This window comes from Nannospalax galili, unplaced genomic scaffold (genome assembly GCF_000622305.1).
Source record: "Nannospalax galili isolate Female #2095 unplaced genomic scaffold, S.galili_v1.0 scaffold298, whole genome shotgun sequence".
Lineage (NCBI taxonomy): Eukaryota > Metazoa > Chordata > Mammalia > Rodentia > Spalacidae > Nannospalax > Nannospalax galili.
In genome coordinates this window covers 1,578,277-1,605,997 of record NW_008344488.1, presented here as the reverse complement: position 1 = coordinate 1,605,997, position 27,721 = coordinate 1,578,277, and the positions used below count along the sequence as shown (strand labels likewise).

Here is a 27,721-nt window from a genome sequence, read left to right as displayed (position 1 = left end):
CTTTGAGGTCTATAATAATTTGGTCAGAGGGACATAAAGAACACTTTTTGCACCTTGCCCTCCTAGGTCGACTGGTTCCAGGGGACTCTGAGCATCTCTCAAAATGTCCTATAATGGTGGTTGGTCACCTGTCCTCTTGATCAGGGAGGCCAAGGAGACCCCACCAGATGGACTTAAACCTGTGTCCAGTCTACAAAGTGTAGGGTCAACACAGAGGAATCATTTCCTCCATCCTTCCAAGTGAAGCCAACCATGGTCAAGCAGGACCTTTGACTTATCTTCCCATAGGCTGAACTGGTAAAAGAAAGGAGCCAGGGGTTCCTCCCAAGCCCATGTGACCCCTGAGGAACAGATCCTCAAACGACCTTAAAAGTAAAAATAAATCAGTTTCTCTGGACCAACTGTATAGCCTTAAACACCCAAAAGGAAAGTATAACCAAAAGGAAAGTATAACCAAAATTAAAGGGGCCACTATAATTTCATAAGAGTCCATATGTATAGCTAAAGGCTACATAACAAGGAACAATGCCAGACAGGTGATACCTCCTTTTGAGTTGTTGGCCAGGGCGGCCAAAGGGATCCCAGATAGTAACCCAGCATAGAACTGGGAAATTGAACAGCAGACCCCAATCTTATCCAAAGGAATATTGACAACTGATTACCGCTAGATGAGGAACAGCTGACTCCTTCTTAAAACAAAGACCTCTAAATAGGCTGACTAGATTCACCAGATGGACAAGTAGTGGGGACTGGATGGGGGTTCTGACAACACAGTGGACAGTAGCAGGGATATCAGAGTATAAGGGCTCTAGTGGGGTGAGGGAGGCTATGGGAGGGTGCTACCTGGGAAGTGGGTGTATAAATAAATGAAAAATAATAATTTTTCAGAGCATAAAAATTTGCCCCTTAATAATTAGTAGATGTGAAAAACATTACCATTGAAATCTACGTGATGACTTTATATCCATGCTCAGATGCCAGGGAGCTCAGAGAGTAACTAACTGTGACTAGTAATAATCAGATATATAGAGATTAGAAACTCATGTGTGTCTTAGTGTCAATTCTATTAAAAATGAATTTTTCTGTATGAAACTGTGTATTTTAATAACGAAATGGAGATCTTTTTTAAAGTTTAAAATCTCATTTAATTTTATGTCTTACAGGGTTTATACTGAGTTCAATATTGTATAACTGTTTTCACTCAACTGTAAACCTAAAAATTTACAGCCAATTTTGAAAGAGATGCATCTTAGCTCTGGAAATTGTTATTGAGTATGTCAATGCTGTTGTAATGAAATGCTTCTTCTAATTATATGGTTATTAAATAAATAAATTTTTTAAAAAAGAAGACATGCCCCCCCAAAAGGCAAAACAACAACAAAAAATGAGTTACATTTGAGGAGGAAGCATAGAAATTTACTTCATGTTAATCAGTAGAGGTGATAAACATTACCATTGAAATCTACGTGATGACTTTGTATCCATACTCAGGTGCCAACGATTTGAGTGTAACCGACTGTGACTAGTAATAATCAGATACATAGAGATTAGAGATGAAAGTGCAAATATCTAAGTGTTAGTAGCATTAAAAATGAGTCTTTTCACAGGAAACAATATATTTTAAAATGAAATGGAAATCTTTTTTAAAAGTTAAAAACTCATTCAATTTTATGTCTTACAGGGTTTATACTGAGTTCAATATTGTATAACTGTATTCACTCAACTGTGAACCTAAAAATTTACAGCCAATTTTGAAAGAGATGCATCTTAGCTCTGGAAATTGTTATTGAATATGTTAAAGCTGTAATTAAATGCTTCTTCTAAAAAATAAGAAAATAAAATTAATTAAAAAATTAATGGTATGATTTATGACAAAAACAAACTTTGATCAAGTTTACCATGCTGACTTTTGTGCAAGAGATTAAACTAATACAGAATAAACATAAAAAAAACAGTGAGCTGGGTGTGGTGGCACATTTAATCCCATTACATAGGAGACAGAGGCAGGCAGAACTGTGAGATGGAGGCCAGCCTGGTCTTTATAGTGAGTTCCAACCAGAAGGTACTACAGGGAGACTCTCTCAAAAATCCAACAGTTGTATAGCAAAAGAAACAACCAAGGAAGGGAAGAGGAAATTCACCAACTACATATCCGACAGGATTATTATCCAGAATATACAAAGAGCTCAAAAACAAAAGAAATAAGAAAATAAATGACCCAATGAAAAGATGGGTGAGAGACCTAAACAGAGAGTTCTCAAACAAAGAAATAAAAATGGCTAAGAAGCACCTTAAAAAAGTGCTCAACATCCTTAGTAATTAGAGAAATGCAGATAAAAATCACTTTAAGATTTCATCTTACCCCACTCAGACTGGCAAAGGTGAGGAGAATGAAAGACTCTAAATGCTAGAGAGGATGTGGAGAAAGAGGAATGCTCATTCACTGCTGGTGGGAATGCAAACTCGTGCAACCACTATGGAAAGCAGTGTGAAAAACACTCAAAAAACTAAAAATGAAGCTACTCTATGACCCAGTTATACCACTCCTTGGCATATATGCAAAGTATCATCCTACTGTAGAGAAGCCTGTACATCCATGTTTGTTGCTGCTCTCTTTACAATAGCTAAGAAATGGAAACAACCCAAATGTCCCTTAACCAATGGATAATGAAAAAGTGGTACATTTACACAATGGAGTTCTACTCAGCAATAAGAAAAGATGAAATTATGAAATTTGCAGGTAAATGGACAGAGCTAGAGAGTGTTATACTAAATGAAGTAACACAAATGCAGAAGCGCAAGGGACATATGTTCTCCCTCATTTGCGGATTGTAGAACCCATCCCTTATATGTGAGTATATAAATTCTGATGTAACACCAGGACCCAGGTAAAGGCAAAGGATACACGGATGTAAAGGAAAAGAAACAACCTGAAAGGGGGATAGTAGGGAACAGATGTTACCTGAAGGAGGTGGAAAAAGTGGGAGATAATCAGCAGAGAGGAGAGGAGGGAGGGACATGCAAGGGACCATGGTGTGTGTGGGGATATTAGGAGAGGAGGGATGGTGGGAGTCTGGAGGTATTGGGGAGAGGGTGGAGATGACGGGGGCACTGTGACTAGGGAGGGGAGGGAGGAGGGGGACCTGCTGGGAGAAAAGAGTGGAAATGAGTGAATCTTGGGGGGCTAGGAAATCCAGAGAAAAAAGTGGTGTCCTTGAAACCCTATGAAAAATGCACCTACAGTGTCTGAATATTAATGCATACGTATACCTGGGAGGTGCTTGGCAGGGAGTGCAGTGCCAGACAGAAGAGACCTCCCTTAGAGTGGTTAGGTGGAGGTGGTCCAGGAGACTCCCAAAATAACACAGGATATTGCCAAAGCTCTTGATTATCTTCCAGAACTAATAGGTAAAACCCTGCTGTTGAGGAAAGGACATACTTGGGGGCACAGGACTTGAAACAATGGAGTGGGAACTGACCTGGAAGCCTTCTTACAGAAGTTTGGCTGTCATAATGCTAGATGATGATATGCAAACTGCCAAGGGAGACTAACAATCAATGGTCCATCCCAGCCCTGAAGCCTAATAACCAAGGTGACCAGCATGTCAAAGTACCTCTATTAGTGTAGTAGTGGCACTGCTATCTGGGGGAAAATCAACGGTTATCTAATTAAAGCCCTCTCAATGGGAGGGAAATCATAAGTGGCAAATATACATGGCAGGAGAGGACATAGATCCTGGAGAAAAGCCTATTTCTTTCATATCTCAAGACAAATGAAATTTCTTACTATATGCTAAATATTGACCCTTATATTTACAGACAAGCATGCCATACAGCACACATCAAAGAAGCTTCTTCTTGCAACAGATGGAGGCTACTGCAGAGTTACACATCTGGTCAGGCACAGAGAACATACATCTGGGAGATGCCCAGTACTAGGTGACACATCTGCAGTTGAATATCTACAACTAAGGCTCATAGAACATAGCAGACTAAGGGGTAGAGAGAGGGCTAATGCATTCCTCAACTCTCACCAGTGTGGCTTCCTTGTACAGCAGAGTCCAATGCACACAGAAGGCCACAACTGGTCAAGTTTTAGAGAATAAGAAACTGTAAAGTGTAGGATGGGACTCCTATATGGAACCTCATCCACCCACCAGCTCAGGGACCATTGCAAAAGAGGAGGCAGAAAGATTGTAAGAGCCAGGGCTGGTTCATGGACACAGGGAGGTGAAGGCTTGCTCATGTGAACCTGTGGCAGTGGAGGCATCGAGCATGGGATCCATGTCAGATCAATTAAACAAGAGCCCAAAGGGGAGGTGAGAAATAGGTGGTGTGCTGCCACTAGACTGAGAGCTATTTGAGATTGATTGCTGCTGGGTGAGGGAGAGTATGACTTACGTACGACCACTGAATGGGCTGACTAGACTCCAGTGGACACATTTACACTGAAGGACATTTGGGTGCAAACACCTGAATGACTAACACTTAGCATGTATGCTGGAGTACATGGGGTTCAGTGGGAGGATGAGGGAGACATAGGATGGGGGAGTGAATCTGGATTTGATTGGGAACTGTGGTATGAAATTTAAAAAGCTCAATAAACAACAACAATAATAATAATTATACTAATTTTCCAGTACACAAGAAGCCACAGAGTGGCCTTCATAGGTGTGACCTACACAGCCACATAGAGCTAATTTTATGCTCAGCAGACTGCTGTCATCATCTTGAAAAGACTATTATTTTATTTTGAGACAGGGTCTTCCTGTAGCCCCAGCTGGCCTGGAACTCGCTATGTAGACCAGGCTTGCCTTGAACTCACAGAGATCCGCCTGCCTCTGCCTCCTGAGTGCTGGGATTAAAGACGTGTGCCACCATGCCCGGTCTAAAAAACTATTAATTTTTACACAAGGCACCTTTCTTTTTGGTTTTTCATTAGGCTTTGCAAATTGTATCACTAGTCCTAAGGAGCAAGCATATTGTAAGAGACTAGCCTCCAACTCCCTACATAGCCAAGAATGACCCTGAATTTCTGATCCTTCTGTCTCTATCTCTTGTGTGCTAAGGTTATAGGCACGCTAGATCAAAGGTGTCCACCACCATACCCAGTTTGTGCAGTGCTGTGGATTGAACCGGGGACCTCCTGCATGCTAGGCAAGCACTCTGCCAACAAGCTATATCCCTAGCCCTGGTGCTCTTAAAACAAACCCTAGGATACAGTTTCCTGAAGTTTAAACCTCTTGCCATTTGCTGGAAAACTCTCGACACCAACTTTCTGATGATGTAAAACTGAGGTCTGCCCCACTGAGAATAGGTCTGCTGATTGTATCAGTTATATTTTCAAGGTGTTGATAGAATTTTTGCTTTTAATTTCTTTAAAGTAGCATGAGGACGAGATGTTATTTGCTAAGCAGTCTGAATGCAGAGTCCTTCTAGACTTTGTTTCCTCTTTCATAGCTTCACATCCACTTTAACTTCAATGGCAAGATAATTTTAGCAACTCATTCTTTGAATCATTCCAGAGCTTTTAATAGTTTTCATAGCAGCAATCCTTGCCTATCAACCTCATTATTTTTTGCAAGTCAGTATAACAGTTAAATCTTAAAGATCAGCTCACACTCACGGGTGGATTCTGGTTGGCGCAGCATTCATGGGTGCAAGGAGAGGGCCTGAGTATTCTAGGGTACACAGTTGAGAGTAATCAATGTGCTGAGGGCTTCAGAGAGCTTCCTTCTTGGAGGGAAGGAGAGTGTGGGTTAAACTGAGGGCTAACTGGAGACACATTCAGAGAGCATCTGGTACAACAGTAAGGATAATAGGAACAACATACTGAACCCAGAATTTATGGCATTCTCTCTGCATGCCAAGCTGGCAGCTTTACAGACACTAGTGTGCAGGTGCTCTGCATGTGGGCATTCCAGGTTGACTGGTTTGTTTTCCTGCTGTACTGTGTCTGGGATGAAAACTAATAGTCTACTTTTTCCTTGGCTTATCGTGAGCTAGACATGCCTGAATGTAATCTAAGGAAATCCATGTCATCTTAGGTTCCAGCCTGTGACAAGCAGAGATGAGAAGGTGATTACAGGAATTAAGTATTAATGGATGAGTAGGTACAAGGGGTAAGAAACCGGGTGAAACCATGGAGAGTGCAGGAGTCCGAAAGTGTTCTGTTCTCATACTGACTTGGCCTTTACTAGTGTTGAGAATTGGGAATAAACTACCTAGCCACTCCAAATGTCTCTGTTTGCTCAATTGCCAAGTCGTGCTAACTTGGCAGTACATAGCCACACGGTAACAGAACATTCCTATGTGTTATTATTCGTATTTGTAAATGAACAAGTGAGTGTGAAGACCTGCAAGGTGACATGAGGGTCAAACAAAATGATGGATTTGAAAATGTTTGGGAACATCTCTAGCAATGAATTGGTGATTGGTGCGTTACTACCCCCAGGAAGGAATGCTGGCACTCAGACTCCCAGGGACACAGAGCTTTGTGAAATAGACTGTATAGCAAGTCTGCCTTTCCCTCCCTGTCCTGCTGGAGGATCTTAAAGTGTCTTAAAAACTGAAAAGGCACTTTCCTCTGGAAATCCAACCAACTTTTGTTTACTTTTCTAAAATCATCAATCATTATGATTGCCTCTGGTTAGAGATTCATCTACATAAATCTGCACCGAGTCCCACAGTCTCATTTCTTGTCACGCTATGTAGTTTTGAGTTGAATGTTGTGCTAGATTAGATCAAGGCTCAAAATGAATTGTTAGTATCCTTATCTTTTAATATCGCTCAGTCCCAAACTGTCCTTGCTAGAAGCAATAATTCCTTAAAATTTGCATTCTCCATTTCGGAAGTATTTACATGGTTACACAAGCTCATTTGAGAAGGCAAAGCCCTGGAACAGTTACATTGATAGATAGCTCACCTGATTGGCAAGCTGTGGGTTCTTCTTTTCAATATGGTTGCCATGGTTCTTGCAGTAGATACATGCCTGAAAGGCAAATCTTTCCATTGAGAACCAAGGAACCTCAAGAAGTTCTGCTAGAAAGGTGAACCTCTCCCTTGCTGGGGGCTGACTGCAGAACATGTATAGGGCTAACCCAAGATGACATAAAAAGGCTGAGGCTTAAGAAAATGAAGAGACAAGCCACAGATTGGGAGAAAGTATTTGCAAAAGAAAGATCTGATAAGACTTTTACTCAAACTATTCAGTGAACTCTTACAACTTAATAAGAAAAGTAAACCCGATTTTTAAAATGAGCTTTAATAGCTACCCCACCAAAAAAGATACTTGGATGACAAATAGGCATGTGAAAAGATGTTCTCCACTATATGTCACTAGCAAAGTGAAAATGAAAAAGCAACAGTTAGTCACTACTACAAACCTACTAGAATGGTTAAAATTCAGAACATCTAAGAAGATGCTCAGATGGGTAGGTTGTGGTTAGAATGTGAAATGTCCCTCATAGGCTCATGTGTTTGAACACTTGGTCCCCAGCTGGTGACACTGTTTGGGAAGGTTATAGGGCCTTTAGGAGGTGGAACCTGATTGGAATGAATCATTGTGGGTGGTCCTTGAGGCTTTATAGCATGGCTCCACTTCCTGTTCATTCTCTGTTTCCTGAATACAGATATAATGAGACCAACTAGCCTCCTGCTCCTGCTACCACACTTTCCCTGCCTGCTGCTCTGTCTTCCCCACCATGATGAACTGTACCCCCTTGAAACTGTAAGTCAAAATAAACCCTTTTTCTCTCAAGTTTTCCTCAGGTATTTTTGTTACAGCAATGAGAAAAGTAACTCTGAAAAGATATAAAAAGATGTTTCCACCATTTTTCACTAGCAAAGTGAAAATGGAAAACAACAGTTAGACACCTACTAGAATAGTTAAAATCCAGAACACAGAAAATATCAAATGCTGGTGAGGCTGTGAAGCAACCAGAACTTTCCTTCATTGTTGATGGGAATGCAGAGTAATACAACCACTTTTGGCAGCTTTTGACAAAACCAAAATAAGCTCACTATACCATCCAGCCATCTTATATCTTGATGTACACCCAAAGGAATTAAAAATTATATCCACATAAAAATCTGCACCTGGATGTTGATAGAAGCTTTATTTATAATTATCAAAAGTTAGAAGCAGCCAAGAGGCCTTTAGTAAGTGAACAGAGAAACTCTATGGTACAACCAGACAATATTAAAAAAAAAAAAAGAATGAATTATCAAGCCATGAAAAGACAGAGGAATCCAACTGCATATTACTAAGTAGAGAAAGTAGTCTGAAAAGGAAGCATACTCTAATGATTTCAGCTATTGGCATTTTGGACAAGGCAAACTGTGGAGACAGTACAAAGATCAGAGGTTAGAGGAAAGAGAGATGAGGAGGCAGAGCACAGACCGTGGCAGTAGCACTGTTCTGCATGATGCTGCAGTGGTGGTCTCATGCACTTACATGCACTTACATTGAGTAGCACCTTAATGCAAACTCTGGACCTTGGGTGACAATGTCATGTTAATTCAATGTAGGTTCATCAATTGTAGCAGAAGTATCCAGTTCTGGGCAGGAATGTTGATAACAGAGGAGACCATATTTGTATGGGGGCAGAGGATACATAAGAAAGTACCATACCTTCCTTTCAATGTTTAAACTGCTCTGAAAAATAAAGTCTATATGTGTGTGCATGCATGTGTATGCTGTGTATACATGTTCATGTGAAGGTATGCAAGTGTGTATACATGGTTGTGCATGTGTATATGCACATAGAAGCTAGAAGTAGCATCAGGTATCCTCTTCACTTGCTTCTCTATCTAATTTTTAAAATTTTATGTGTATGAGTGTATTGCTTAGATGTATGTAAGTGCACCTGTGTCATGCAATGCCCATGGAAGTCAGAAGAGAATGTTGGATCCCTTGGAATTGGAGTTATAGATGGTTATTAGTGCCACGTGGGTGCTGGGAATTGAATCAGGGTCCTCTGCAAGAGCAGACAGTGGTCTTAATAGCTGAGCCATCTCTCTAGCCCCTCCACCTTATTTTTTGAGACAGGATCTCTCCCTGAACTTGGAGCTCATGAGTTTGTCTAGGCTGACTGGCTACCCGCCTCTGTTCCTCTTTGCTGGGGTATAGACATATGCTACTATGCCTGGCTTTTATGCCAATTGCTGAGGATCTGAACTCATGTCCTCATGCTTGTGCAGCAAGCACTTTACTCACTGAGTTATTGCTCCTGCCCCTAAGGTCTAGTTTTTTAAAGGTCTGATGTTTTCATAAGGATCGTTCACTCTTGATGCCTCCAGGAAGACAAGCAAAGCCATCCTTTCCCCTTGCTTGCTCTCCTCTGCTCTGCTGCTTGTCTCATAGCTTTCTCCTTCGGGCCTAGCTCCTCACATTTATTTTAAGCTTATGTTGTTTGTCATAGAAGATGAGGTTGGAGGCATGTGGGAGAAGGGGTTTTATTCGCTAAAGAATCAACTCAGTGAATACAGAAACTTTCAGAAGACAAAGGGCAGAAGAGAAATGTTACAGGCCAAGTAACCCTCACTCACTGCACACCCTATGCTATTCCCACCTGGTCTGGACACTTCCCTTCATTTATCCAGAGTCAATTGCCTCCTCCCCACTGCCTGTGTTTGACTTTACCCTGTGGAGCAGTATACACTCTCCAAGACACAATAAGCAAATGAAATCTGTGTCACTGGCACTGATTTCAGAGGAGATGGTGTGATGGTTTAAGGCATAAGTGTCATCATCAGATTTTGTTGTTCTTTTTTTAGAGACAGGGTCTCCCTGTAGCTCCAGTTGGCCTGAAACTCGCTGTGTAGACCAGGCTGGCCTGGATCTCACAGAGATCCTCCTGCTTCTGCCTCCCGAGTGCTGGGACTAAAGGTGTGCATGACCATGCCTAGCTCACCATCAGATATTTGAATCATGGCTGCATTGCTTGCTAACTGTGGGATCCTGGCAAGGAACTCACTCCATAAGATTTCTGTGAGTAGCTAAGATAATACAAAGTACTCAGATTGCATGGTAATAAAAGTATGTGCATGCATACGTGGTTTATGTGTGTATGCGTGCACATGTGTATTCACGTGCACATATGGAGGCCAGAAATAAAAGCTGGGTGTTTTCACGCCTCACCTTTTCTGAGCTAGTGTCTCTCACTGAACCTGGAGTTCACTGTTAGGCTGGGCTAGCTGGCCAGTGAGCCTCCAGGATCTTCTCTCCACATTCAGCACAAGGATCACAGCATGCACCAGCACATCTGGCTTTCCAAGTGGGTGCTAGGGATCTGAATGTAGATCCTTGTGCTTGCACTTTACCCACTGAACCATCTGTCCAGTCCCCTGGTAATGAATATATCACTGATAGAAGTGTTGCCTTCAGGCTATCAAGGCAATCTTACAGGTCTCTGAATGCTGTGAACTGATAGAAAGGCATTTGAAGGCTACCCACAATTAGAATTTGAATGTCAGCATGACATGGGGATTTTATTTTATTTTATTTCATTTTGGTCTTTTATAGACAGGGTCTCCCAATAGCTTCAGCTGGCCTGGAGCTCACTACATAGACCAGGTTGGTCTTGAACTCACAGGTGATCCATCTACCTCTGCCTCCCAGGTGCTAGGATTAAAGGCGTGCGACACCACACACAGCTGACCTGGGAATTTTATAACATTTTAAATGTGTTAGTTGACTTAACATTAATATTTAATGTGACTTAACTGGACATTCAGATAACATGTGAGTGTTAAAAATAGCATCCAAGTCAATAGAAAAATGAACAAATGATGTGTCTCATTATAATCAGAAAGATGTTTATACTTTACTAAATTCATGCTTTATATAGAAGGTGTCCATGGAATCTGTTTTTCTCAGGCAGAAAGAACAAGCTTAGTTCTAAGAACACACTTCCTGACAGAATTTACATTCTTAAGCAAGATAATGCACACTTTTCTTCTCCAAAGTTTATTATGTTGTTTAAAATGAATACCATATGAATATTAAATCAAAAGAACTATGCCAGATAATGCCATCAAATTGTCATGCAGATTTTCCTCCAAGGACTAGAACTAAAAATACACACAGATACACTCAAATAACCCAGGCCTCACTGGGTTCATTTGGAATTTTTTAAAAACTTATTTTATATTTAACCCATATGCTTCTCATGTGACTTTCCTTTTTATGGAAATGCAAGCTCTGTTTTAGGCATTTGGAAGAAATTACACATGTGATAAGGAAGGAAGCAATATTTAATAGTTCCATTCTGAATCATGCTTAAAATGATTTACAAGATCTTCCAGATCAAACCCTTCCAAAATGATGCCAATTGGTTCAGAAAGGAGGACATAATGAAAACAAAGTATTTTGCAGACAATGTTTTCATGTATTTCTTTTTCCATTTTTCATGTGTGTGATGTGCATGTGTATGCATGTTTTTGCATGTATGTGGGTGCACATGTGTATGAGTACACATGCATGTGCACATGTGCGTGTGTAGGCTTGAGGCTGCTGTTGGAAATCATTCTTGATCACTCTCCCATCTCACTGGTTGAGGCAGGATCTCGAGCAAACCCAGAGCTCATCGTCAGGCTTGCTTGCTCTGGAGATCCCTTTTCTGCCTTCCAGGGCTGGGGCTGGAATTACAAGTGGGCTGCTGCCAAACCAGCATTTATGTGGGTTTCGGGGGGATCTGAAGTCCAGTCCCCATGCTTGTGCTGCAAGTACTTTAACCACTGAGCCATCTCTCCAGCCCAGATTTTTCATGTATTTTGAAAACTGTGTTGACTTCTAATACTAATGAATTCTGAAAATCATACCAAATAACTTATAAAATGCCAATTTTTAACTTCAAGATTCAGGGCCAATGAACAAGTTATCATCCACTTTACGACACTTAAATAAAAGTGGAACACAAGTTAGATGGCATGCATTCTAACAGTGAGGTAGGTTAGCAGCAGAAGACTGTCCACTGCTGAAGAAGGAAGGGGGGGTGGATAGGAAAAGCTTTCCCTTTCCTTTAGGGATAGAAATGGATGGGGGAAGACAGCTGCTCCCAAAGTGGGTAGACCCAGGGAAGGGAACTTAGGATAACACAGAAATGGAGAGTCCAGCAGGTAGGTGTCTTCCTCCTCTAGTGCTCTTGCTCCCAGGGTTCTACTTGGGAGAGTCTGTGCCACTTGGATAAACCAACTTGATTTTGCTCTGTGGTTTCTGCCTCCTCTACCTGGGGCAATAGGTATGCCCAGGACAGCCAATGCCATTCTTTCTGTCTCCTACTTCTTCCCTAGCTCCCAAAAGCCAGCCATCGAAATGACAGACTAAGAATACATTGGGGAACAGACAGGGAATGACAACTTCCTACTTATTTATTTATTATGACTATTTTAATGAATGATACATATAAATATGTATTCATAAAATATACTGTGACCAAGCCACCTTCAGAGATACCTAAAAAAAGGAGGATGAGAAAGTTAGGAATTATTCCTAGTGATCAATTGGATCTGCCTGTAATGATTTATCTTCATTGTCAACCTGACTGGGTTTAGAATCACCCAGGAGACTGAGGTATGGGTGTGTCTGTGAAGGCATTTCCAGAGAGGATTAATTGAGAGTGAAAGACCCTTAATGTGGATAGTGCCATCTCATGGGCTAGAGACCCAGAAGAAATAAAAAGGAGAACGGGAGAAAGCCACCTGAGCTCTGGCATTTTCTTCTCTCTGCTTCCCAGTCTACATGATGTGAACTGAGCTGCCCTGCCATGCCTTCTCCACCATGGTGGACTGAACCCTCTGAAACCATATCTTAATATGGCTTGTTGATAAAGGCTATGACAGAGTTTAGGCTTGGGGAGAAAAGTCCAAGATTCATGATGAGCAACAGTCTACAGGCTAGGCAGGGCCAGGCTGTGAAAGGACATTACTTCTGAAACTACTGGTTCTTCTTCCATTCTCTAACATTAATCCTCTTGTTTTCTAAGGCTCTGCAATTCATTAGACCTTCCATAAGGGTTTGATACAAAAGCAAATGTGGCTAGGGCTCATCAAAAATCATTGACATTCTGTAAATAAACAACTCTCTCTAGTTCAGAAAAGGCTTAACCAAACAGATGACTCCAAGAGTTGAAGCCAAGACACCGCATAACAGTAGACACATTAACACAAGCAGTAATTATTTCTGTCCTCTGGAGGAGGACAGAAATTTCTGTTCTCTAGTGAGACAGTGAGAATTCTCCTAACTTCCTATAAGCGGGCTTGTAACCAAAGTAACCATCATGACCCCAGAATCACATAAGAAATTAAGACAATAACCCAAAGTATGTCTTTCCCGTTTCTTGATCTGATCTCTGTTAGTAATTCTCGGTGTTCGTTAAGAGTTATAACATCATGGAAATAGACCTAACAACTTTGAGTATGATTTTTAAATTGTCTACACGTGGAGCTCTTTGCAGAGCTATTACACTCTTTAAAAAGATAGTGGCATGGGCTGGTAAGATGGCACAAACAGGTAAAGGCACTTGTCAAGCAGGACAACTTGAGTTCCATCCCCAGGACCCACATGGTGGAAGGAGAGAACTGACTCCCACAAGTTGTCATCTGACCTCTACACAAAAACCATGACATATACACAATCCTTCCTCCCCCCACCATGATAAAATATAGTTGAAGAAATGGCAGGGCATGGTAGCACTTGACTTTAATCCCTGCACTTGGGAGGCAGAGGCAGGCAGAACTCTGTGAGATGGAGACCACCCTGGTCTAATATCAAGTTCCAGGTCTGCTGGAACTACAATGAGACCCTGCCCCCCCCCCAAAAAAAAGATGGTGGCATGGTAGAAGTACTCTTTTCTCAAGAAGTACTTAGGTACTGTCTTTCTCCAGGGACCCTTTGATTTGGTTCTGCCTTTAAGCAAATATAATATCACACAGTATAAAATCCAAAACCCAGTAAAACAGGCCTCCCTCAAGTCCTGAGAGCATACTGCCCTTTAAGAGGTTGGTTGGGGTCAGGCCTCTCATTTTCCCCAAACTTTATCTCTCTTTTTTTAAAAAAAACTACTTATTTTTATTTTATGAGTGTTTTGCTGCATGTACATAGGCATACCCATATCATGCAATGCCTGTGAACGCCAGAAGAGGGCATTGAATTCCTTAGAGCTGGAGTTAGTGGCCATGTGGGTGCTAGAACTGAACCCGGGCCCTTTGGAAGAGCAACCATGGCTTTTAACCACTGAGTCATCTCTCCAGCCCCAAGCATCGCCTCTTTTACACACAATATAGAGTATAAATTAGGACACTTTTGGAAAACAGTAGAATATGCCATTTTGACCAGAAACCATAAAGCCTATTCATGTAGAAATAATTACGGACAGAAAAACACAGTTTCAAAAGTAAATCTGGCTGCTGCTTCTCCTCAGGTGAAAATTAAATTGGTCTGATGACTGGCAATGAGCTGACAGACTCTCAGAGGGAGTTCTGCACAGCTAAGCACCATACTACCGAATATACAGTATAAGCTTTTTGCAAATTAACACTACTCTGTTGATGACATACTTTTTATTCTTTTCCTCTATGCCTGGCTGTTCAGTGCTTGAGAAATAAAGGCTAATGACAAACAGACAAGTCTATTATTTTAACTCTGACAGGAGAACAAAGGTTTGGCTTTTGGTTTTACAGGTCTGTGTGTGTGTGTGTATGTGTGTGTGTGTGTGTGTGTGTGTGGTGTGTGTGTGTGTGTGTGTGTGTGTGTGTGTGTGTGTGTGTTTAAATATAGCCAACCTGATCTTTCAAGAACTAATTTCCTCTCAGTGGCCAACTTTGTCTTCCTGGTCACCAACTGGAAAGCCCGCTGTCTGCCCCTCCCAGCTGCCGGGCGCCAGCTGCTGTTGGATACAACACAGAGCTGCAGTCCTCTCCTTCCCCATAGCCCAAAGAACCAAGGTACAAAAATAAACTGCCAGCGAAGATTTTTTTTAATGCAAATGAACATCAGACTGAATGTTAGTTATGAAACATTCCTTAAAATCTTAAAAACAGGGTTGGGAGATGGGCCAGTAGATAAAGCACTTGCCTTGAAGCATGAGAACCCAAGTTTGGACCCCCAGAACCCATGTAAATTTGGATACAGGACAGTGTATTACATTGTAATTCCAGTGTGCTCATAAGCAAGATGGGAGGTAGACAGGAGAATCCCAGAAACGAGTGGGTCAGCTAGCCTGGAGTGGGCAGCAGCGAACAACAGACCCTGCCTCAAAGCAAGGTAAAGGGGGAACCAACATGGGCTTGTCCTTTGACCTCTACATGCCCACACTTGTACACACACATGAAATATACATGCATACTACACACATACATCATACACACACAGATAAAAAAAGTTCTAGGGTTTTGAAGGGGAAAATCAGATCAGTTCTTCCGATATCCCAGAACACCTCATCTCCCTTCAGTCTGACTGACAACTGACAGATACACACCTGTGGGTGTGCATATTTGCAGCAGACCACACAACTGGAAGGCAGAACAGCAAGCCAAGATTACCTTAAGGTCAAAAGACCCTTGTTCTAGGCTTAGACTTGGGCACCTCGTGATAAAATACCTCCTGCTAGTGCCACTTGCAGTCCAAACCAAGAGGCAAGAAAGGAAAAAACATCTCTGCAGAGGGGTGCCCATACATGGGCTTTCATTCTTTCTTTCTTTTTGAGAGCTGGAGGATTCTGGGCAGCCTCTGGAATAGTACATATCCATTTATTCTTTTTCTTCTAAACAGAATGTTTATAGCCTTCAGAAGACTCTCAATGAACTCCCTGCTTCTGGTGGGGCTAATAATACCCAGAGCCAGGGGATGCCCTCCTTGTCCATTGCAAAGTCCTTTGTTAACTACATTAAAACAAAAAAGATGGTATTCTACCCTCAGGCAAAAAAAGTCATAATATTACCATTGGTGGGTTGTTTGTGTACAAGCAATGTTGCAGCAATAAATCTCTATAATGATGCTAAATTGTACATTATGTTCTGGGTTCTATAAACATATTATATATAGTGGTTATAAAAGTTTTTTTTTCAAAGCGCCAGAGAACACTTTTACTGTATCATTAATTTGTTGCTATAATAAATAATTAAGGATCAACTAAACAATTTTATTTGTCCTTCTGAAATTATAAGAACTTTCTTGGAAAAGATTTAAGAGACCTAAGTTCCTGTTAAAACAACCCCTGCCTAAAAAAACAAACAAACAAACAAAACAAATCTGAGGGAAAATCATGATTCAGTCAGTCCTGAAGTGACTGTTGACTTTGTTTTTTCAGGGGTCAATACTGGGGTTTGAGGTTTAACACAACCACGAGAAACTCGAATGCAAAAGGGTTCAGGCAAAAGGGTTCAGGTGTGACTAAGTGCCGTAGCAGCCTCAGTAATAGATGAAGAACAGCAGTCGGCACTGTGTGCAATTCAACAGATGGAGGAAACCTGCAAGTTGGGATTCACTTAGTTGATCGAATGCTTGGCCAACATACACGAAGCCCTGGGTTTGATCCCCAGCACCCTCTAAACTACTCATGGTGCCTTATACCAGCACTGGAGAAGTAGAGTCAGAAGGATCTGGCGTGCAAAGTTATCTTGGCCATACAGAGTGCGTTTAAGGCCAGCCTGGGCTACATGAAACCCTGTCTCAAAAGACTCAGCAGAGAAAAGAGTTGGAAAGTATTTTTCCTACATTAGTTTTCTTTTCTCTAAAAGGACTTCAGTGATATCTGCCTCCAAACCCGGTACCCAGAAAAGGCCTTTTTTGCTCAAAAGTGGGAACCCAGGAGAATTACTTACCAGATGCAGGTGGCTGGTCACTGGGGGTGCTTCCAGACCCTGTGGCTCCCCTTGCTGAGCTTGGAAGCCTTATATCAGCCCCATCCTGGGTCTGCTCTCTCATCTCTGCCCTACCAGCTGTTGCTTCAGCCGGGAGGCCCATGCTGTAGGCACACTGGGGCAATGGTCCACATTTCAAGGAACCCATCAGGGGTTCATGGTCCTCCCCAGGAGCATTCCCATAGCCTGTGTAGCCATCCGTTGAGTTAGAGCTGGCTGCCCAGGGCAGGCAACCATTACCCTCTACTTCTTTTTGGAAGTACTTTTCAGGGGACTCGGGAATACAATCAGTCCTGCATGGGGGCTCAGGGAAGTTGCAGCTTTCAGACTCTACCATATTCTCAGTCCCTGTGAAACACTGGCTTAAACTGTCATTCTCCCCCACTTCCAGAGGCTCCAGGAAAGGGGGTGTGGATTTGCTTCCAGGCTGGGTAAGGAACAAGGAACCATCAGGGGGCTGCAAGGGCCGGTCCATATATTCATCTTCTGTGGGGATCTGCCTTGAAAGGTCCCCCACAGTCTCAACCTCACTGACCAGCAAGAATATCCCAGCATCTTCACCCTCTTCATAGGGTCCACCTGGTGCACACACAGGGCCACAGGAACCTGCACCATCTGGATAGCACATGTCTTCTGGAACCATCTTCTCCTCCAGAGTCATAAGTAAGCTACCTTCATATACTTCTCGCTGACTGGAGGCTGTTGAGTGAGCACCAACACAGCCATCCCCTGAGGACTCCTGGGGGTGTGAATTTAGAAGGCAGAGACCTTAATACCCAGAGTTATTAGACCATGTTCACCTAACTACCGCTGAAAACAATGTTTATATGAATTGTTTCCACTCTAACAAGTACAGGTGGCATGTTCTCTGTGGCACTTAATGAGTGGTACTGTAAACATAGCCAACTACACCTGGCTGGAGAGGTCACAGGCCCTAGAGAAGAATTTACTTCTGTCACTTCCCTAGACCATAATAATTTCCTACTATATTCTAAATATGTATCCTTATATTTACAGGCAAGTGTACCTCTCATCACTCATCAAGAAGCTTCTTTTTGTGATAGATGGAGACTTTTACAAAGGTCCACAACTGATCAATCAAATGCAGAGAATAAGTGACTGTGAGGTGCCCAACCCTAAGTGACACATCTACAATGGAACCTCTACACCTAAGGCTCATGGAATATCTCAGAAAAGGGGGTAGAAAGAATGTATGAGCCAAAGAGACAAGACATCTACTGCTAGTTAATGCATTCTAGACATGAGAGGAAAGCTGAGTCCATGAACTCTCCACAGCATGGTGGCCTAACAAGATCTGCATAATGACAAAAACAGTTTTTATGCCAAGGCGGATTAGGGCAAGTTTCATGGGGGTCCCATCTCAAGATGAAGAGCTACAGGCAATGGATGCTGAGGGAGGGAGAATCAGTTTTCTCCAGGGACTTGCTCCCTGGGAGGTTACCTAATTCCAAGTGGGCAGCCCTGCACACATGAGCACCACTAAATGGATTCAGTACATTATATATGTATATTTACAAATGTATACATGTATATGTAACAATAATAATCAAAGAAGAGGATAAGTTATTAGGAAGGAGTGAAGGGCATGGGAGGAGTTGATGGGGGACTGGGGAAGATAAAAATAATGCAAATACAATACTCATGTATGAAATTCTCAAAAAATAAAAAAATACAAAATTTATAGAGTGTAGGAGAAGCCTAAAAAGGAACACAAAAGAAAGAATGAATCTTACTACTGCATTGCAGGAATAGCATCTACACACCTAAGAGCTAATCCAAGTAACCCAAGCTGAACATATATCCAAATACTGGATTCCAGTTGGTAGTTCTGTGTTTGGCTGTGGCATGGTTTAGTAATTCTGAAACAGTTTCTGGGTGTTCAAGAATTGAGCAAATGAGTAAGCATATTGAGAGTTAAAGGGTCAGATTTAACAACCAAGAAGAGAAGATTAAAAAGGAAAAAGGAAAGGTGAGAATGAATCCTGTAGTGCTGGGGCTGGAACTGGAAAAAACTGGTATGATGTTCAGAGTTGATACATGTTTATACTTAAGAAAACATAGGTAAAGGACAAAATAGAATAATTAGAAGAATCTTAAAATCAAATGTGGATTGGAAATTATGTCACTGTTAAGCTTTTTGTTTGTTTTGTTTTGAGACAGGGTCTTAAGTAATTTAGGCTTGCCTTTTTACATGCAGCTGAGGATGACCTTGAACTTCTGATCTTCCTGCCTCTACCTCCCAGGTGCTGAGATCACAGGTGAGTACCATCATATCCAGTTTATAAGCCCTGGGGACTGAACCCAGGGCTTTGTGTCTGCTAGGCAAATAGTCTTTTAATTGTGTTACAACACCAGCACCAGTGTTAAATGTATTTGTTTGTTTATTTACTATTTTTAAAGGAGAAAGTGAGCTGAACATGAGCATTCATCACTTTCTATTTTAAAAATACTTATTTATTATATTTTATTTTATGTGTATGTGTTATGCCTGCATGTATGTAAGTGCATCCATGTCATGCAATGCCCATGGAGGCCAGAAGAGGGCGGCAGATCCCTAGGAACTGGAGTTAAAGATGGTTGTCAGTTGTCATGTGGGTTCTGGAAACTGAACTTAACCACTGAGCCATCTCTCCAGCCCTCACTTTCTACTTTTTAGAAAGGATATATATATATTTGGGGGGTCTTTTTTGAAGCAGGGTCTCCCTGTAGCCCCAGCTGTCCTGGAACTCACTATGTAGACCAGGCTGGCCTTGAACTCACAGATATCTGCCTGCCTCTGCCTCCCAAGTGCTGGGACTACAGGTGTGCGCCACCACGCTTGGCAGAAAGGATATATTTTTATTTTAAATTATGTATATTGTGTATGGGGGTATGTTCACATGAGTGCAGTTGCCCTTGGAGGCTAGAAGAGGGAACTGGATCCCCTAGAACTGGAGTTACCAGTGGTTGTGAGCTGCCTCTGTGGATGCTGAGAACTAACTCTGGTTCCCTGGAAGATCAGTACTTGATCTTAACTGCTGAGCCATCATTCTAGGCCCCAGCTTTTTTGTTTTGTTTTGTTTTGTTTTTTGTTTTTTGTTTTTTGACAAATTTGTTATGTTTATATATGAAACTGTTCTTTTTTTTTTTTTTTGCCTTTTTGACAGTCTCCCTGTAGCCCCAGGAACTTGCTATGTAGCCCAGGCTGGCCTCTGTCTCACAGGGATCCACCTGCCTCTGCCTACTGAGTGCTAGAATTATTGGAATTATAGGCCTGTGCCACCACACCTGGCTGAAACTGTCTATTCTTTTTTTAAAAAATTTATTATTTTTATGTGTATGTGTGTATTGCCTGCATGAAGGTAAGTGCACCAGTGTCATGCAATGTCTGTGGAGGACAGAAGAGGCTGCTGGAGCCCCTGGAACTGGAGTTATGGACAGTTGTTAGCTGCCATGTGAGTGCTGGGATTTGAACCCAGGTCTTCTGCAAGAAAAGCCAGTGTTCTTAACTGCTGAGCCACCTCTCCAGACCCTGAAACTGTCTATTCTTAAAGAACATACATTTAGGTATTTAAGGCTAGAGGACTACACTACTTCCATTCACTCTAACTTGATTCCAAAAAAGTATGCAAATTCATATACACACAGAGAGAAAACAAAGAATAAAGCAATGTGACAAGATGTAAATGACTAGTGAATCTGGGTGTCAAGCATAGGGAAGTTTGTTGTAATAGCCTCACTATTTTTCTGTAATTTTTGAAATTATGCCAAAGTAAAAGATTACCTAAATAACTACGGAGTAAAAGAAAGTTGTAAATCATTCCTCCCAGAAATCTATTAACCAATCAATGTCAGCACTGAAAATATGTACACAGAAACAACAGAATTGGAATGGGGACTAGCTCATGGCTCAGTGGTAGCCCGCTTGCCTAGCATGTGCAAAAACTTGGGGTGGGGGATGGGTGGAGATGGGGTGTAATGAAACCAAAGAAAAACGGGCATTCAGAATGAGCACTGACTTGGGTCCTGGGCTATGTCAGCAGCTAGTTCTGAGATGTGAGGTTTGATACTGTGCCTGTTAAGCACAGTATCAAATGGGGCTCAATAGTTGGCTAACTATAGCTCTATGAGTCTGCTGACAGAATGTAAAGGCAGCATTAAAGATGTTTTACCTTATTTCCACTTAGGCGACCGCAAACGTCATTGACCCAGTTCCACAAATTAGCTAGAAAAAGAAAACAAGGATGAGGGCTCTGTGCTATAAGTTCCCATTTCTTTTTTAATCTAAATTTTTATTTTGTGTATTTAATTTATACATGACATTATAGGGTCCATGTAGACACAAAGTGGTAATTATAATAAAACCGATTAACTTCCCCATCAAGTCATACAGTTACCCATTTGTGCGTCAAGAGGAGCTGAAATCAACTCCCTCAGCAAAAGTTCTCATATAGTACAACACTCTTGTGTAGACATGATTATCTTATACATCTGCTACTGTAGTCTTTGACCTACAGCTCCCCATTCCTTCCCTCATGCCCCTGCTCACCACTGTTGGATTCTCTACCTCTGTGTGTTTGACTTTTCCCCTTTTTTTGATGATTCCACATAAATATATCACACAGCAAGTATTACTGGGGCAGGGTACAGCTCAGTGGCAGAAAGCTTGCTTGGCATACACAATGCTCTGAGTTCCATCTCCAGCACTAGAAGTACAGAAAGGACTCAGTGGTAGAATGCTTGCCTAAGGTGTACACAGACCTGGGTTCAATCTCCAGCATAGGGTAGGAATCAATCAATCAATCAATCAATCAACTGATTTAAAAACTCTGAAGGCATCTCACTCCTTATAAAAATCAGAGTTTGCTGCTCTATGTGAAGCAAAGCATAAGCCATTAATGCTCCATCAAATACCCATGGTGACACTATGGTTTGTCACAGATGCGGCTAGACTACAAAATTTCATTACCTTCACAATTTTATTTTAAATATGAGGAACAAGGCTAACCATGGTAGGGGCATAACGAGGATGCGTCTAAGGATATGTTATTGCAAAGATAAAGTTTTATCCCACCCCTAATGAAAATTCAATGCTTTGTCCACTATTAAGATTGAGATCAGGATCTGTCAATTCCCTTTTTTTGCTTGTGTAGTGTATGTGCTGTGCATGTGTGCGTTTGCATGTATATGAGTGTGCACGTCTGTGTGTATGTGTGTGTCTGTGTATAGGTCAGATGTTGGCATTGACTGTATTTCTTGGTCTCTCTTTACCCTATTTATCAAGGCAGGGTCTCTCACTTGAACCCAGAGCTCACCAATTTAGCTGGTCTAGCCAGCCAGCTTGCTCAGAGTGCTCTGCCTTGCTCTCCAGCCTCAAGGGCTGGGATTACAGGTTGAAGGGAAACGGTGCCTCTTCCCAGGCCACCCTGGGAAGGAATCCTGCTATTTCACCTTCTGCCATGTTCTTCAGACCTCCTCTATCACTTCACTGCCAGAACCTTTAATTATAAACCCTTGGCTTCCTTGGACTTCATTCTTTCTTCTCATCTCCCGTCCCTTCTCCCCCATGCTTTCTCTCTACCTGTGCCCTTCTCCCCCACCTCTCCCCTTCCTTCTCCCTTTTCTTTCTCTGTTTTCTCTTTCTCCACCCCCTTCTCAGCACAAGGATCAAACCCAGGGCGTTCCTTTATGCTAGGCAAGCACCTTACCACAGAGCTATATCCCCAGCTCTTGGTATTTCGGATTTCTGACAAGATCTCTTTAAGCTGTCCAAGCTGGCCTTAAATTCCTCCTGCCTCAGCGTTTTGGGTCTCAGGATTACAGGTATGTGGCTCAGCAGATAAGGTGCTTGCTTTATATGTTGAACCTGAGTTTGATCCCCAAACTCACTTACAGGATGGAGAGAACAGAGTCCTAAAAAGCTGTCCTCTGAGCTCCACATGTGCATGGTGTAACATACAACCACATATGCATCATGAACAAAGACAATAAATAAAAAGAAAAAGAAATAAAGGATAAAAAAAATAGCTCTTGAGCAAACCTAAAGAAGCCTGACATCCCTTCATTAAAAATCACATTCCTTTTAGCTATGTAGTATGAAAGTCAAGCCTGTGATACTTAAAAACACTATCAAACTTTTTTATGGAAAAGGTATTTCCAAAACAAGTAACAATGGCTTGTCCATTCTAATAATAAGCTCCTAAATTCCATTGACTATAAGGTCATTTATTTTCAAAATAGTATCACATTTCAAAATAGTATCCCAATCAAAACTCCCCATCATACCATTTATCTGAACATTTTTCCTGTGTTTTATTTATTTTTAAAGTATTTATTTTTATTTCTATGTGTATAAGTGTTTTGCCTACATGGAAGTGTACCCATGTCATGCAACAGTCATAGAGGCCAGAAGAAGGCATAGGATCCCTGGAACTGGAGTTATGGACAGTTGTTAACTGCTATGTGGGTGCTGGGAACGGAACCCTGGTCCTCTGCAAGAGCAGCCAGCTCTCTTATCTGCTGAGCCATCTCTCCAGTCCTGTATCCGTAGCCTTTACCTTTATCTGTCAGACACCAGACACAATACCTGTCAGTGCTTTCCCTTTCTTCCTATAGTAAACGCCGAAGACGATGGCAGCAGCTAATGCCACAGAGGTGAAGAGAAGCAGTATAATGAGACTGGGCAAGTAAATCTGGGCTTCTGTGTTGGAGGGAAGAAGAGATACAAAAATAAAGATCATTGCATCTTATTAAACTGAAAGATAAAACTGTAAATCCAACCCAAGAATCAAGGCTGTGGGTGTGTGGATAAAGAGTGGTAGAGAGCTCCTGGGTCCCTCACTGCAGACTTCTCACATTCTAAAGAGTGGGTTCTGAAGCCTAGGCTCAGGCAGCCTTTCTGTCATGAGAGGCCAGCCCATGACCACTGTCCTGTCGCTCCTTCACAATGACTTGAATCCCGTTCACCGTCCTGTCCTGTTTCATCTCTGCTGGCCTCTACAACCCTCACCTTCTCCAGGTGTGTGGATTCTGAGGGAGGAGGGAACCCTCATCAAACCCCTGCAAATGCCAATATGGCTCCAGGGATTCACTGGCCAAGGGATCAGAACCATAGCCACCCAGAAAATGTTTCTGCTGTTTTGTCTAAGACACAACACAGGCTCCATTTTCCCCATCCCTCATCCAGCTCTTCAGTGCCAAACGTTTCTTATAAACCTAAGCTTCCTAATTCCTGATTCTCACCTTTCGTCTTCTCTCTTGCTCTCTCTTTTTCCTTTGTTTGTCTTTTTTTTGAAGCAGGGTCTCCCTGTAGCCCCAGCTGTCCTGGAACTCACTATGTAGACCAGGCTGGCCTTGAACTCACAGAGATCTATCTGACTGCCTCTGCCTCCCAAATGCTGGGACTACAGGTGTGCGCCACCACGCCCAGCTCATCTTCTCTTTTTAAAAATAACCTTTAATTCTCTCCTTTAAAAAAATTATGTCTTCAAAATAGTCCTTTTAAAAACTCTGACCAGGCTGGGTTCTGGCCTCCCTCTGGCACAGGGGCTGAGAACTAAGGGGATTGCCTGAGAGCACCCGGATCCTGCCTCCACGTGGTGAAGCCTTTGAGAGGGAACTGTCACTGATTCTAACTACTCCAACAGCTATCAAAATACCTGAAAGCAAATCCTGAATCCATCACTCTCGAGTCCAATCTTGGCAGACAAAAGAAAAATGAGGAGGAACCCAACATACGCTTTTGGAAGCTCTCGTCAAGAAATCCCAGTGGACTCTGATAGGAACATTTGAAATTTGCCCTGTTCTGACTTTTTTCTGGTTCCCTGTCTAGAACTTGTAATGCTAACTACTCTTGCCTTTACTTCTCCTTCACATCCTCTATTCACCAGTCAAGGACTTTCTTTCCTCCCTACAGATAAGAGTTATGCAATTTGGGAGTCTTTTAGATAGACCCACTGAAGGGGTACCCCAATTGCCTCACCCTGTATCCCTGTTCAGCATAGAAGAAGCCAGAGCGGTCTGTGTCCCAATTCCCTATCAGCAATTTGAGTAACCTCTTCAGAGGATGGCGTGATAAGAATAGGAGGTAGGAACCGGCTAGGCAGTTAAGGTAAAAAAGACCCCAAGGAAAAGTAGACAGTTTCTTGGCTAAAATTCACAATGTCCTTGGGCCTCTTAGCAACATACTTCCATTCCAAAGGCCAAAAACAACAAAGTATTTGGGAACTCTTATCTAATCCCTAAAAGATTTTAGGGTTACCTCTTCATCCCAACATTTGGGAGGCAGAGGCAGGTGAATCTCTGTGAGTTCAAGACCAGCCTGGTCTACATAGTGAGCTCCAGGCCAGGTGGGCTACAGGGAGACCTGGTCTCAAAAAGACAAAAAAAGAAAGAAAGAAAGAAAGAAAGAAAGAAAGAAAGAAAGAAAGAAAGAAAGAAAACGAAGTTTTCAGAAAAAAATGATGGGGAGATATGGGAGGTGTTGAAGAGGAGAGAGTGGGCATGGATTTGATCAAAACACCTTATATGTGTGTATGAAATTCTCAATAAACTTTCTTTTAAAAGTTTAAAAAAAAAACTCTGACCATATAACTCCATATCCACATACTTTGTTTTATTTTATTTTATTTTATTATTTTATTTTATTTATTTTATTTATTTTATTTTATTTTATATTGGTCTTTTTGAGAAAGGGTCTCCCTGCAGCCCCAGCTGACTTGACCTGGAACTCGCTTTGTAGACCAGGCTGGCCTTGAACTCACAGAGATCCAACTGCCTCTGCCTCCAGAGTGCTAAGATTCAAGATGTGTGCCACCACACCTGGCTTCATATCCACATAGTTTAACAACCTCTTGTTTCTCAGTTTGTCAAATGGACATCCCTGATTAAAATTTTTTTTAATTTATTTATTTTTATTTTATGTATGTGAGTGTATTGCCTGCATGAGTATAAGTTCATCCTTCAATGCCCACAGAGGCCAGAAGAGGGCATTGGAGATCCTGGAACTGGAGTTACGGACAGCTGTTAGCTGCCACATGGGTGCAGAGATCCAAACCCAGGTCTTCTGCAAAGATCAGCCTGTGCTCTTAACCACTGTACCATCTCTCCAACCCCTGACCCCTAATTTTCTTGTTCATCACCTGTGATCACTGTTGTTCTGTGGCCTGTGCTCTCTTGCCCCTCTAAGAGGTCTTCTTACCTTACCTACATTCTTCTGAGATGCAGAAGACCCACCTCCACACTGACCCATTCATCTGAAACAACCAGAAGCCTCAGTAAACCAACAACTGTCAGTTTTTCAAACTTCAAGATCTATAAATATTCATGAATATGACAGCCAGATTCTAACAAGTGGCACACTTTGGCTGATGACCAAAATCTCTGTATAGACACCCTCACTGTGACTATAATCCCCTATCATGTCTGGGTGTCCACACTTATGTTTACAGTTTTTCTTTTCATTTAATATAAATACATAATTAGTTATCCCCAATTCAGTGTAAAAACTTATTCAGCAGCCTAACATGTGGAAGGCCCTGGGTTCAATCTCCAGCAGATAAAAAGAACTGGGAACTAGAATATTGATAAAATGAAACACCAAGATGAGCCTGGGTGGGATGAAATGAAAGGCACAGATGAAGGTGTGCAGACCAAGCATGTAGTTCTAGAGAGACCACTCGGCCCACTACCATCCCACAGGCTCTGTTCACCATACCCTTGGGTGGTTTTCTGGAGGGCAGAGAAGAGCTGCAGACCAAGTCCGATTTATCTGTGCCTGGATGTGCTTCTGTCTTTCCAAGGAGGGTGCAGCTGTGGAGGGAAAAGAAAGTAAGGGCTTCAGCTTCATATTGTTAAAAATCAAACAAAGAAATGCTGTACTCTACTAGATTCCCAGTTCCTTTGTGAAGGGAAGCCACATCTTCCTGGATGTTTGAATCTCGAGGCCTTTCCATGAGGAGCAGAACCCCATAGAGGTGGACAAAGTTCTAAGAGAAGATTCTAAGAGGTACTGAGAGCATGGTGGACCAGTGGGTATAAGGGCTTCAGGAGAGGATTCTACATGGTGGGCCATAAGGTTTTTAAAGAGTATACCTTTGAAGGTGAAAAATACAGAAACTATTCTCAACATAAAACTTGAGTATAGTTCATCTGGAAATGACAAGAAGAACCTATTGAGCCAGGTGTGATGACTCACACCCAGATCCTTTGTAAGAGCAGCCAATTACTCTTACATTGCTGAGCTCTTTTGGGGCATAGACATGACACCACAATTAGGAAATCCAACACCATGAAACCTTGCTTTACTCACAAAAACAATTTAAAATATTGTGTAGAATTACCTCCACTCTATGTATATAGGTGTACATGAAGTAGAAAAAAATTCTGTGTTTAGACTTTGCTTCCTTCCCCAAGAGCTCTCACTACCTATCCAAAAATGTTTCAAAGTCTGAAAAAAATCTGGAAACACTTCTGGTCCCAAGTACTTTGGATAAGGGATACTCAACCTGGATGTAACACTATTCACTACAAACTTTATTACTAAAAAAATTCTGAGTGGCTTAATTGACTGTCAGTAGGAATTTAGTAAATAAAAGATGGTACATTTCTACAGTGAAATATTGGGTAGTTGTCAAAAGCCACAAAGATCCCCAATTCAGTGTAGAAAAAAAATTAAGTAACCTGGCTTTGATCCCCAGCAGCATAAAAAATAGACAAAATCATAGGCCGGGTGTAGTGGTGCATACCTATAGTCCCAGCACTTGGGAGGCAGAGGCAGGAAGATCTCTGCAAGTTCAAGGCCAGCCTGGTCTACATAGTGAGTTCCAGGACAGCTGGGGCTGCAGGGAGACCCTGTCTC

At 41.9% G+C, this 27,721-nt stretch overlaps 1 protein-coding gene across 1 annotated transcript in view; it reads right to left on the bottom strand.

Annotated features, from left to right (window-relative positions):
• Tnfrsf11a (TNF receptor superfamily member 11a) overlaps positions 1-27,721 on the bottom strand; it is a 78,550-nt gene that overhangs the window by 11,875 nt on the left and 38,954 nt on the right. The window contains exons 6-9 of the mRNA XM_008840674.3: positions 26,579-26,673; positions 23,450-23,563; positions 21,036-21,088; positions 16,825-17,602 (exon numbers count right to left, since the gene is read on the bottom strand). Of these exons, the coding sequence (XP_008838896.1) occupies positions 16,825-17,602; positions 21,036-21,088; positions 23,450-23,563; positions 26,579-26,673 (1,040 nt within the window). The remainder of the gene's footprint in view (positions 1-16,824; positions 17,603-21,035; positions 21,089-23,449; positions 23,564-26,578; positions 26,674-27,721) is intronic.